The 14,437-nt window shown below is 38.3% G+C and overlaps 1 protein-coding gene across 6 annotated transcripts in view; it reads left to right on the plus strand.

Moving 5' to 3' along the window:
* The first annotated feature begins 1,551 nt into the window (after positions 1-1,551).
* Positions 1,552-14,437, plus strand: part of arhgef12a (Rho guanine nucleotide exchange factor (GEF) 12a) — a 44,850-nt gene continuing 31,964 nt past the window's right edge. For 4 of the 6 annotated variants that reach the window (XM_028464299.1, XM_028464301.1, XM_028464302.1 and 1 more), the window contains exons 1-2: positions 1,552-2,133; positions 2,282-2,466. In XM_028464299.1, the coding sequence (XP_028320100.1) occupies positions 2,435-2,466 (32 nt within the window). In that variant the 5' untranslated portion in view covers positions 1,552-2,133; positions 2,282-2,434. Of the gene's footprint in view, positions 2,467-14,437 lie in introns of all 6 variants that reach the window. The other 2 variants (XM_028464303.1, XM_028464300.1) reach the window with 2 other exon arrangements.

Below are 14,437 nucleotides of genomic sequence, written 5' to 3' on the forward strand. Positions count from 1 at the left end.
ATTTTTGCCATAATTGCTTAGCTCCTTTAATATGTAGGTAGATTTGTGTCTCTAATATTCAATAATAATAATAATAATAATAATAATAATAATAATAATAAAATGAAAAAAATTATACCTTGTCAATAAAAACACTTCAATCAAAAATGTTTTTTCAAATATACACTTTTTATTTATTTTTTGTATTGAACAATAAAGAAACAAATGTACTACCTATAATATGGCCCAAATACAAAAAAGATGACTTCAATAAAAGACAAAAAATAAAACATTTTAATAAAAAAAAAAAGTTCATTTCAATCAAAAAAAAAAATTCAATAAAAAATAAAATACAATAAAATAAAACATTTTCAATCAAAGAAAAAAAGTGTTCAAATACAATTATTTGGGTCTCAATTTTATTTTGTTTTTTTGAAGAAGTGTCTTCTTTGAAAATATTTATTTATTTTTATTTTATTGAAAACGTTTTTTGATTGAATAATAAAGACACATATCTAACTTTTACAGTAGTTGATTCTGACGAAAAAAAATATTATAGAACAAGTCGGGATAATAGGAAAATGCAAGCATTTACCAATAAATAAAAGTGGAATTATTAAAACATTGATAACCAGTGTTTCTGTCAAACTAACAAGAAAAAAAATTTCAACGTCGCTTACAAATCTTATAGAGTTACAGTGTTGCACTGTGCAGTATGGTATTATGATTAAAAGTAATGCATGCATAAAAAGTCTGAGTCCAAATGGATGTTCTGGTTTTTATCTATCTGGAGTTTGGAACGAACGAACAAAAATGAGAAAACGGAAGACTATGGTTCGCTGACATGAAGCTGAAACTACATTTTCCCACTCCCGGCGGAAGTGGTTAGTGGATGTGCTGTAGGACTGCTAGCTGGCTAGGGCGTTGCTAGCGGCAGAAAGTGGCATTTTTTGCTACATTTCAGCAAGTTTAGTTACTGAACGGAAAATGTCCAGCGTGGGAGGAAACACCGTTCGATGCTTGTCAACGTCCTAAAAGCCCTCTGCGGTGTTTGTGTCGTTGTTTACAGAGGAGTGTCTATCACTTTCTTGTCCCGTTAGCTGGACACGAAGCTAGCCTGCTTTGCTTTTCCATCCACGGGAATTCTGCCGAGAAACGACGGGAATCGTGGAAACATGGAGTCAAGGAGCGTCGCGCTGTGCTAATATCCCCCCTCTCCAGGAGACAGACGCGATTTTTTTTTTTTTTTTTTTGTATTTTTTTTTTTTTTTGTTGGGAAGGACACCCACCACCGACGTACACCAAGACGCCCGTCAACATTTATGAGGCAATGTATATGTGTATATTTGGCTGGTCGGTGTGCTCATTGTTGTGAGTTTGCGTAGTTTGCACACGAAGCAAAGTTTTTTTTTCTTCTTCTTCTTCTTCTTCTTCTTCTTAAAGAGCTCATCTGTTTTGTTAGCTGGTAGCTCGCCAGACACAGCGGCTCCCGCGAGACAAAAAAAAAACTGCTTAAACAAGGAGAAAAAAAGAAATTTCTCCTTAAATATATATATTCTACTATATAGCTCTTAACCTTTTTTTTTTTTTTTTTTTTTTTAATTTTTATTATTATTTTTTAAATACCTTGCGTCTGACTATTAGTGCAGTTGTTTTGCTACTTTGTGTCGCTACATGTCTTTGACCCGCTTCGGTTCACCAACGTTGGTCTCACACCGGGTTTAACACTCGCTGCAGTTGTTTTTTGCTACTTCGCTTTCATCGGCTCGTTCATAACACACTCACACACACACACTGGGCTTTTTCATCCACGCTGCCACACAGGCACTGTTGGAGCTTTGCTACGACAAATGGGACTGCAGGAATTTCCAGCATCTAAAGATATCATTTAAAGCACCGAGGCCCTAATAACAGCAGCAGCAGCAGCCGGACGGCATCGAAAGGGCAAGGTGTCTGTCTGATCCATCTTGGATTGTTTACACGGTTTATATCACTGGGAAACTTTGGGATGTAATCGCCGAGAAGAAGCACAAGGAGTACACACATGCACCCCAACCATTGCTACCAGTGTATTTATTATTATTGCCAAAATATTGCTTTTAATGCCGGGGTTGGATATCATCTGACTGTACCAGGCCCAGATTAACCAGTCAGGTCTGTACACTGCATCCTCTGGCTGCTATTATTAGTATTATCAGTAGTATTACTATTGTTGTTGTTATTTTTTGACAGGGAATACTAACCGGCAATTTTATGTTTTTTGGAGTTGGGTGTCATTTTTTATTTTTATTTTTTCATTTAGTGTTGGACGTTTTCCTCCAAGGATTTTCTGCATTGTGGATAAATAAATCAACTACTCGAATGCCAGCGAAGGACACTCAAGGAAATTGCTGCACCACGTTCTGGAAAATGTTAAAAGAATATATCTTTCAGCAAATCTAGAACAGGAAGCCCAATGAGTGACACACAGTCCAGCTTCACTGACAGGTACAGTATACAACCTCTTCTTATAGTCCTAACACCATTTTTGGTCCTAAGTAATAAAATTGCCTTTGATTTTGGTTAAAAATGTTATACAACAATATGTAACACAATATTGACCATGATGTAAATACGCTTATAGTCTGTCACTTGTCAGAGGTAAAACACTTTGTATTGATGTGGACACAGTAATAACTGTGTTATACAATTACTAAGGAATTACATGAGGTCCTAAAGGAACCAGCTGATCTCAGCATTGGTAATGGAGTCCTCAGCGGACAGTAAAGTACTACTTGTCCAGTGGATGAGATGTGCTGCTACTGTTTGTGTGCATGAGAACAGTCATCCTTGATCCCTGTACACCTCTCTATATCATCATTACTCCTAAGCCGTTAAAAACCAACCTTCTCCGACACAATCATTAACATGATCTTTAGATTTAGACAACAACATACTCTGTGATGGAATTGTCTCATATGATAATGCAAAGGTTTGACTTTCTGGGTTTTTAAAGTGTTTAATTGGAAAAGTGGAGTGGACACATTTCAGTTGATGATCAGAATGATGCAAGGGATTTTGGTCTTTATCCAATCTTTAAGAAACAGAAACCACTTAATTCTGTTTGACAGATTTTTGTGACATTTTAAAGACTGGATGTATTACTTGCCATTTTAGTTTTTTTTTATCATTAAGCTAACTAGTGATACAAATAGTCATTATTTAGAGCCTGAGTTTGCAACAACTGTAGGATATAATTAAGAAAGTGTCTTTTGTACGTTTGCCGCACGGACAACCTAGTGCTATTGGTATGGTTACAGAAGTACACGTACGTGGCGTCTTAAGAGTTAGGTTTATTCTTAGGTTATAACCCAATATCGCAATCATTTTTAGGGTTCGGGTTAGGGTGAGGTTTAGTCTTAATCACGGGACCTAAACTGGCCAATGACTGACCTATCATTTGATCTAAACTGGCCAAATATAGGCGCTGCGTACGGATAGAATCTCGGTATATTGATACGGCAACCATACAGATAGACACTACCTATAATTATTGAGGCATTTTAATGTTGTTTTTTTCTTCGTCATTAACAGGAAAATAAATACTGTAGTTACTTTGTTCTCTCTAGCTATGTTCCCATTACTGATTTTTGTAGCCTTGTAGCCTTGTAACTCCCATCAAATCTCATCCTGCCAGACTTTGCTGCAGAAATATGGACTCTCAGAACCGCCTTATAAAACTCGGCATTCCTTGGTTGTTTCATGTCTAATGTGGCAGTAATCATTTTTGAGTATAATGCTAAGAAATGTAACGGCCTCCTGTCTACACCTTGTTTTCTCTGAGAGCAGTGGACATGTGACCAGGTACTTCACGTCATGTGACCTGGTACATCACATGCATTTGCGGTAAAAGGTGTTTCCATCATAGATTGTAAAAATAATTTTTTTTAGAGCTCCCCCTGCTGACTGGCTGCAGTATAGGTCATAAACCCCGCCCCCTCAATGTTAAAGGATGGGATTTGGGTCAAACTGTAAAGTTAAAATACTTGTCACATAATTTTTTTCAAACCTAACCTCTGCTGTCATCATTTGTTATTATCACCCCACATTGTGTTCAAGTGCTCATTTTTCTGTTAGGTTGTTTTAAATAAATAATTTGAGGTAACTTGAAATACGGGATTTGCCGCTATATATTACGATGATTGACAACTGATGATTGGGCAGTACGCTAAATGGGCGGAGCGTGTTACAGGGCTCGTCTGGCAGGACCCTACTGTGCACACTCTGCCTCCAAATGACATCAAATTTGAACGATGTAAGGGCCCCTAAGCACTGTATTTAGGCTAGGAACGTTGAGTGGGAACTATGGAGGATGTCACGTCCAGTCTTTTTACTGTCTATAGTTTCCATAGCTCCTTTGCTACACATTTCAATATCGAAACGTTTGAAATTCCTCCTCATGAAAGCGTGAAATTTTTTTTGCGATATCTGAATGTTTTTTTTCGAAATTCAGGTGTTTCCATCGCCAGTTTTTATTTAGATTTTGCGCATTTCCGATGGTAATGGAAGCCCAGCTTCTGATGCACACTGGCAGTGGAGCAAACAGTAAGACTTAGCTTTACATCGAATCTTCCCCTGCTGAATCCCACATACCTGTGAGCACACAACAGGCATGCCCAGTGGAATTAGTTTGTAGAACAAGAATAGAGAGGGGCTTATTGTACAGGTTGGGATATAAAATATTCTCATGGCAAGAGCCGGAGGCTAAAGCCCAACCCTATTTTCACATGAACCCCCTCCCCCTTTGCAATGATGGCAGCAGAAGCAGACACCCACAGCTTTTGTGGGGCATTTTATTGTGAGAGCATTTATTGTCAGGTAGAATTATCATGACGTTTGATTTTTTATTATTCGGATTAAATATAGGTTTTTAAACAATACTGAGATAATTTTTTTTCCAATCAAAACAAAAACATCCAATAAAAATGTAACATACCTTTGCATATTCAAGTTTTCTGTGGATTTCCTAAATATTTTCTTACAGCATCACATCTGGCTTACAGCATGAAATATTATTTCAATCAAATGCTGTATTAGTATTTGCTTATTAATGCATACATGTTAGAGGCTTTTCACTGACACTACTTAATCTTTTGATTTCAAGCAGTTGACAGATTTTCAGTAAAGCTGTAGGCTGATGCAGGCTGTTGTCATGTTTTGCTATTGCTAAATAAATATAGCTATACATATTAATTTATAGGTTTGTAATGCAACTGATTGTGTAGCCCAGGGGCAACTAAAACACTGAACTGCATTCTAAAAATACCGTATAAGATGAGTAAGATTTACTGTTCCATTCTGGAAAACGCTTTATTGGTTTGTCCCTCCTTTCTCTTACTCCATATATCTCTCCATGTCTTTGATCTTTTCACCCCATCCATGTGAGGGATGGTGCATTATGTTTTTTCGCCCTTGCTTGGGTGGGAGTATGAATCCAGGATCTATTGAGGCATGGCTGCCAGCCGGTGGGTCAGTTTAGTGTGCGCGGTAGCTCATTGTCATAGAGTTTTGCTGATCTCCACGTTTTTCCCAGAACCCCCCCACCCCACCACCACCACCACCACCACCATCTAAACCCTGAGGCCCTCCCGGGAAGTGGTGGTGGTGACATCACTAATGGTAAACAATAGCTTTTGCTGGGGAGCAAACGTGGCTGTCCGCTTTCTGTCAGTAGCACAGGTATGTCAGTAGAGTTCAGAGTTTTAGTATGTGGAAAACATTGGACGATTGTAATAAGACCTCTGGAATTCAGCTCATTTCTAATTGATGCACTTTCATTTGAACAATGTTGGTTGCTTGGCAGATATGTTTATTCATTACAGTCTTTTGTAAGGTCAAAGATCCACCCAGTGCTGGATTTCATGGAAATCTCTTCAGTTTGTTATGCCTGACCAACAGGTGAAAACATTATATTATCTTTATAACAATGACCCTAATTATCATCACTCTAAAATATTTAGAAATAAGGCATTTTGCTTCATTTGTAAACCAAAAAGAGCTTGTTTTGTTTTCAGATGATGAATGCCTCATTGAGTACGTAGTTCTGACAGCTCTCTGCTTGTATGCGCCTCCTGCATTTGGCATCTTTCCCTGATAATGCAGCACGCTGCTACTCCATCTAGTCACTGCTAATACTGAGGAAGCTGTGTCAGCTGCTCTAGACTGTGCATTATGTGTATCCTGAAGTCACTTAAAGCTCTGATAAGTACTGCAAAGTCTCCATGTCAGCATGCACAGGCCAGGGCAGCATTTTTTAATACACTAACACAGTTTTTGCTAAGTATTGGTTTAAAGGCAATTCTTTTTCCAAACTAAAACAAAAGCATGTTTTAAAAAAAGACTTCAGGTTAATGTGGCATTCAAATAGACATGTGTAGACTCTGATTTAAAGTATACTATATTCTTATAATATAATATATTCTTTAGTTAGTGTTGGTGGCTTTGCAAGTTCCACAACAGTAAATAGTTTGATGAAATATAAAGTGAGAACCATGCAAAATAAATGATTATAGCATAATTTAAACTGACCAAAAGAAACTCATGCACTCTTATAATATAATATGATACAAATTTATTTATATATATATATAAAGATTGGTGATTTTACAACTGTGGATAAATTTCCTTCAAAGCCACAAAGGACTTTGTATTTTACTGTAATCAAACAAAACAAAAATAAGAAGGAACAGTATTTACAAAAAGTGATGCATTTTCAGTGCAGTAATTTGTCATGGCGATTTACTCCTTTCTTATATTTTCTTGCAAAAAACAAGTAAAAAGGCATGTTATTTTCCCTCCTTATTTTACAGGACTTATGCCTATTACCTGTAATCTGACTATTCTCAAGAACTAAAGGGTTTCTTTTTATATTGTAAAGTATTATTTTAGCTTTACAATCCAATGCTTCTTTAGTCTAATGGACACATAATTTCTATGGTAGATCTGGGCAGTATGAATACAAATTTATATTACAGTATTTTTCAAAACTGTATTGATTTTATGGTATATGAAGTATTTTTTAAGCACGATTAGGTGTTAACTACATTTTCTAATGATTTAGACAATAATTATTGCAGTGAATTGGTTTGGAATGACCATTGTCCACATTTATTATTATTAATACAGGTTAGTAGAATCACCAGCCTCACTCTGTCCGATCTTGCAGCCCAAAGCAGCGTGATGCTACCAAACAGCAGCTAACCTCTGAGTTAACAGCTGAAAGCGGGTTTTGGGACAGCTCGGTCCAAACATTTTGACTGATGGATGGGAAGAAGTGGCTTTTTGGTGTGGCACACATCTTTTATTACTAATCATCACATATTTAACAATAATACAATATCTGCACACCGGCAGACCCCCACGACCCTAAAATAGGACAAAGCGGGTCTGAAAATGGATGGACACTATCTGCAATAGTTAGATAAATGTGATTATTATCTCACAGGGTTCTCGCCCAGCGTTGTTGAGTAGGGATGTAATGATTAATCGTATGTCAGTTAAAAATAGATTCATAGGTATCACGATTCACATCGATACTCGAATCGCAGTAGTTTTTTTTATATCCAGAAGTGTTGGCGGCGGGCGGATGCTGCTTATACTTTCTCTCTGGCCGCCTTCTACTTTTAAACATGTTCATAAATGATTCCTTACCCCTTTAGCACCAAAAAATATCTGTAATATTACTTGAATATCTGTAAAAGTCACGTTTTTCTATTAGCTCTGTCTGCTAGCATAGCATCTCTTCTTCACTGCAAGATATCTGCATGCTATCCGACCACCGTTTTTTTTTTTTAAGTCCAATTGTTAAGGCACAAAATACATTTTCAGTTGCACTTTTAAAAAGAACTATTATGCAGTTTTGCATTGACGCAATTTTGCTGCGTTCAGTTTTCAGCATCGTAGGGGGGGACTTTCTGTTGTTTTTTTTTTTTTTTAATTGGTACCGTCGTAAAAATTGTTGCACACTTGAACACAAAGGGACTTTCAGACTTGCACTGGTTGTTTAAACTCTCTTTTTAATTTTCATAACCGAGAACCACATACATCAGCTGTACCGTCAATAAAATACAGGTGATCTGCTCGGATGCTCCTGTCTTTACCCGAAGACCCAGAGGACCTCTGCCGCCACTTAGCTGCCCCTGATGCTGCCTGTGTACTTACTCCACTTGGTAATCATAATTAGCGTCCAATATAAACGGTGTGCTTCAACCAGACGTAGTGTGTAGTGCACATGAAGCTGCTCATCATGTTTCAAACTCGCAATGGATCATCGTGAATACCATCTAATTGAAATGTGTTCGGGCTTAAAGAGTAGTTAGTTTAGTTTATTTATTTATAAAGCGCTTTTTGCAGATAAAATCACAAAGTGCTGTACAGAGTTGTGGTAAAAGAGGCATCCATCTTTATTCTGGTTGGGATGTTTGGGCTGTGTTCTCAGGCCTAGCCTTTTTTTTTTTTTTGGCCCAAATAAATGTGTGCATCCACGGCCTGTGTGCATGCATTTTCTGTGTGTGTGTGTATCCCAATATTACTGCAGGTCCCACATAATACCTCATTTGAATTTGAAAAGCTCATCTTGGAATCAGTCTTTTGAATTCGATATTTCTTGTCTATACAGTGTGTGTGAGTATGTATTAGTGGAGGACCTATATATATATATATATGTATACCAAGCATGAGTAACTCTAATTACATTCGTCATCACCTTCACCAATTCAACAAATAGCTTTTAGCTTTAAGGTAAGGTTGGAACAAAGATAATAAAAAACAACAAAACCAAACCCAACTTCAGCTTCACTTCACTAATTTTGGCCCTCAGAGAGTTATACATTTTAAAATTGTCTGCGCTAGTGGCACTCGCTCGCGCGCCACACGATGCCCCGATGTTGTGAAAAATTCCTGGTGGAACCCTGATATCATAGATAGATTTTCTATCTTACGTTATCCAGTCTGACCCACTGTGGACTATGTTTAGATGTGTGGTAGATTGAGCTTGATGTAATTTAGGAAAGATGCAGTAGCAATATATGATTTTCTGGAGTGGAAATATATAGGGAAGCACTGGTAATGATACAGGTATTTTCTCTATACCACTGTTTGATTCTACAGCTCAATATCATGTGTCATTAGCTTTGATCAACTGGCTTAGTTTTATTTTAACCCTAATGTAACCAGGAGCATCTCATATTCAAGATAGTCCTGTAAGAAGCTAGGTTTCAAACTTAAATTGGACTTTATAACTACTAATTTGATGATGATGTATTTTAGAAGTTGCCAAAATGCCGCCTAACAAGAGTTTGCTTGTGACAGCATGAAACAAGAGCAGCTAACTCTCGCACAAACACTAAGGGATGTGAAAGGCGTTCAGCCTGGATGAGTCGTCGGGTTGCTGTAGCGTCAGTTTTAAGGCTGAGCTGGGCCAGGTATCTCTCTGTAATGGCGAGCTTGTTGCACCTTTTGCATGACAGCTGGATTTATTGAACTTGTGGACATTCAGGAGGTTCCTAACAACTTGTATATAAAGTCGTTACTTTAAAACCAGGAAAAAAACATTTTGTTAGACAACAGTACTAATACCCTCAACACACACAGTAGGAGAGATGAAAATGCATCTTGTTCTTAGTTCAGAGTATAGGTATTGACAGTGTAGCAGCTACAATTATTGCCTTAGTATTGCTACAGCCACTTATGTTATTGCATGGTAGAAGTATGGAAAATAAGTAAAATAAAATGACCAGCAGAATAAAATTTTCCAAATCTAAAACAACGGAACTCCAACATCCTTACATTTTTACAGTCTATTTCACATCATTTCGCTGCTGTAACACAAACTTAACTACAATAGTTTACATGTATGACAATATACGAAATGGCTTGTGCGCCAATGGATGACACTTGGCAAACTGCCAGTTTAACATCTTTTTTAGATACAGTGATATCACCAGACTGGGGACTCCATTTTATTCATGCTTCTGAAGCACCTGTTATAACATTTGCTATGTAAGCTAATAGTGGTCGGCTGTCTGGTCAATGTGTTACCCTCGCTATGTCGTCGTTGTGTTTTGTCTCACTGAAAATTGATATAAAGATTGTTTTCAGATGCATTATGTCCCAACTGAATCTCCTTTTTGGGATTTAGAACAAATTAAATTATTTAAGTACAATGTCAGCATTTGCCATGACTGCAGAGACACAATCATACATAGTGGGAATACTTACTAAACTCTAACAAAGTTAGGAGGGCACTGTATACCTGTTTGTCTTTTCCTATTCAATTATCTCATTTCGTATTTGTATTCTGGATAGTCCATGACCAGTCAGAAGGTCCTTTGCATGCAAAATATATTTAGTTGTGCCGACTTGTTAAAAACCTGCTAAAATCTTTAAAAGCTTTCTTTTACCTTTAGAGTGTTTATTATGGAGAATAGGAGAAAGGTGGTCAGACTGACTGCTATGATTCCTTGAGGGATTTAAGTCTTTCCAACTACCATACGTGTCTCTTAAGTATAGCCTTAAATGCTGCTTTGAATTGTATCCATGCATTGCTTGCATGTTGTTGAAAGCCTTCAGTTTATGGCAGCATGCAAAGCTGATTGATTGGGTTAATTTACCCATGTCTTAAAAATCAGCCTCATGTCAATGCTGCTGATTACATCAGGAAATCTCTTCTTACGACTCAAGTAAAGTCTTTAACGGGAAAAAGAACACTATTATGGGAAAGGTACAGTAGGTGGACATAGCAGAAAGAAGTGGAAAGAATGATTGTATGAAAGGACGAGCTTGCACTTTAGCTGAGGGTCACACTGTTGTGGGAGTTTGGACCAATCGCCCAGCTGTGTGATGCTGATGTTTGTGGACACCCTATGCAATAGCCAAAAGACCTCTAGGGCTTAAACAATACTTTCACTCCACAAAAGAGTGAACAATGGAGAAAATAGGACAAGGAAGAGCGCTGTCTTGCCCAAGTGTCATGTCTTCCCATGTCTATGTAAGTGTTTTGTGGCCTAAAGTGGCTAGTGCCTCCGAGCCATCATACATAACGTACATAGGACTCTGTGTTGTTCAGACTGAACAATAGAAATGATGCTAAGTGATACTTGTTGTACAATTTTAATACTTAGTGTGCTAATTCTTTGAATCAACACATCAGACACTCACTCACTAGTAGTAGAACCTTGAATGCTGTCATTGAAAGTTTAGGTGTGTTTTATTGGAGCCTGTTTTGTGTGAAGAGCCTAGCAACTGGCTGCTGCTTTGTAATTAATGTACCGCTACTGATTCAGAGGTGACTGACTCGCCAGTGTCTCTCTCTCACTCTCACTCTCTCTGCACCTCTTAATAACATTGTAGGTAAAACATTGTATTTTTAAAATTCACAATTATTTTTTTCGGAACAGTTTGAATTTTATTTATCGTCAAACACAATATCTCCTCAAATAATCAACAAACAAAACCCTCGTCTATCATGCCATCGGTATTTTTTACGATCATTTAATAACCACAGAAATGTGTCAATAAAGACATTTACTCAAATCATAACATGTGCTCGAGGATAGCAGACGGCATAGCGTGAAGAAATGTCTATCCCCCGGCCCTCATGTCAGGAATCCTGATGAGGTTTATTGGGGCAGAAAGGGCAGAGTTTTCCCCCTGAGGCTGTAGCTTGAGCTTTGCAGCGATGGATCTTGTATTTCAAACACCCACCCTGAACATCTTCCTTCTTCCCTCTGTGTTATACCCAATCCTTTCTTCTCTTAAATCCATATATCAGTGTACTCAGTGATTCTTTGACATACTACTGAGGGCACATGTTGAAAGTTAAATCACTTTTGCTGTGACTTAAAACCAGACTGTCACTGCATGGGTGTAGACAACTTTCTCAGTGGCAGGGAGTGGAAATTAATGACATCATACTGGTTTCTGTGTGCCCAAATTGTGGGACAGGGTTGTATAGATTAGATAAATTACAGTGTGCTTGTGTCTTTTCTCTCTGTTTGGTGGCTTCATGCACGAATCTGACTCAATGACACCACTAAGATAGAGTCTCAGATCGGTGTTATGGAGGTGATACAGGTCTCGAGACTGTGAAACTTGCAGATACTACCTTTTTTTCAGCATGTGTAAGTAAGAGTTTAATCTGGTCACGTTGGTGCAAGTGCAATATCTTTTAATTCCCCTTTCTCACACAGGCACTGTTTTAGATAAAGTGGTTGAAAATCACCCTTGTTCACTGGATCAGTCTCCTTCACCTGCACTATTTCTTATTCTGAAAATAAAGCTCCGTCACGTACACTCGCAGTGTATATTCACACCACAGACCAACGACCCTCTCTTCCGCAGACGGAACGGAGGGTCTGAGTTGAGCCGGTGTGTGCCCTCCTCCTCCGCTGTGCACCTGTGAATAGAAACTTCAAACATCAGCAGATTTTGCAAGAGCCCCGGAACCTGGAAATTGCTTTGCGCTTGATGGAAACTTTCTAGTAGTGTATAGTTTTGGTGTCTCCTGCTATGGCAGTTTTATCTAAAATGTGGAAACACTCACTGTCTACGGCGCGGTTCAGGGAGTAAATGTAATTGTTATAGTGGGTTTCAAGTGCCGGAGACACGTCTTTTTTTCTTCTTTTTTTGTTGTTTCATGGACCTGGGGTTTTGGTGGGTGCATATCCTGGTACGGATCCAGGACCTGTGGTGGAGGACGCCCAAACTTGACTTTGATCAATGGGTTCAGAGAGTTTTTACAGTTCTTTATTTATAAATTTCATGTATTATAAAGATACCTAATTAGAATTGATTTGTTTTTAAATATCCATCCATTTTCTTTATATTTAACCAACATGTCAGGAAAACACCAATAAATGGATTCAGTTAATAGTTTCTGCAGACACACGATAGAGTTGAGTGCAGTGCAAAGTAATAAAGAAAACAATGGCCAAGTATCATTTTCAAAAGAGTAAGTTGACTTTTCATCAAATATTTTGGAATATTTTTGGTCTTAATATTTAGTTTTTCTGTATTCATTATTACCCTCTGAATAGTAAGTGGAAAAGGACAAAAAAAGGGTGTGACCAAGTTAGTGTAAAGCCCTCTGTTATGATTGGCTAGATGGTTAAGGATCACATTGCATCAGCCCTGTCAGGTACTTTACCAGCCAACGGCATGACTCAGCACTGTTTAGTGGAAAGGGTTGTGTTGTAACATTTTTATTTTTGCTCCACTTCTGCTCGACCAACCTGCACCATCCAACATCTGACAACATGTTGTTGTATTCGACCTCCTGAAATGAGCACACCTCGATCAGATCTGTGCAAACTGCTGGCAACTCCCAAACCTGACCAATTCACTCCCACACAGGCCACGCCTCTGCTTGCCCTAGGAACACCTATACAGGAAATATATTGCTTTGCTTTTGTTTTATCATGCCACGTTTGGCAAACGTTGCAATGAAAGAGGATAAAGGGGTGATGCTTATTTGATTTATCTCCTGGATGGCAGAGCAGTCTGTCAACTCATCACTTCAAGCATTAGAAACAAAGTGCAAAAACTGGGGATTATTCTGAATCAGTTTAATTACACAGTAGTGAACTGAAGTTCTTCTTTTATGTTGTTTTTTTTTTTTTTTCTTAACCAAGATTTGTGGACTTCACACAAGTGGCCGTGTGTTGGAGTCCTGCGCACTCACTCAGGGTAGGCCATCCATCCCTCCCCCATCTCTCATCTGTGTCTCTCGCTCTTTTCTTGGTCTGGTTCCGGCCTCTCATGCTGCCACTTTTGCTGCAGTTGGCTGAGCTCTGCCACAGTTTTCCATCCAAACACCAAACCTCAATGGAGCATTCAAGCCCAGGCCCGCTCTAGCTTTGCTCCTCCCTTCCATCCCGCCCTGAACAGACTCGGCCTCTTTTTTTGCTTTTTCTCTCTTTATGTTTAAATGCCCTACTTTAATTAGTTTTTCAAAGAGCAAATTTTCCCAACTGTTTATAAGGAAAGGAAATTATTTAGGATGGTTTTGAGATGGGAGAAAGAAAACATCTACACTTTAATATAGCTACTGTGTAATTTCTGACGATATAATGTACGCCTGGAGGTTGGAGACCTGCAGGGTTTTTATCAAAGTTGAGCAGCTTTTAACGCTCCCTGCTCTAACCTCGTGTTACTGGAATGAAGCTGCTCCCTACTTACCCTTCAGCAGCAGTGGGATTGTTGGTAAATCTGGGAACGCTGACAGCAGGACTCATTTCGTTATTTAAACAGCGTCACACATGTTCAATGTTGCGTTAAAGGGTACCTTCAGTGAACTTTAGTTCCGATCTCTATCAAAGGATGATGTGTAATACTAATGGTTTAGTCTGGTTACGTTATCACAATTTGGAATGTAAGAAATCTTTAGACATGGGAGGCAGAGGCTGCAGAAAATCAGCCAGTA

This window comes from Gouania willdenowi, chromosome 13, assembly GCF_900634775.1.
Source record: "Gouania willdenowi chromosome 13, fGouWil2.1, whole genome shotgun sequence".
In the NCBI taxonomy this organism is placed as follows: Eukaryota; Metazoa; Chordata; class Actinopteri; order Blenniiformes; family Gobiesocidae; genus Gouania; species Gouania willdenowi.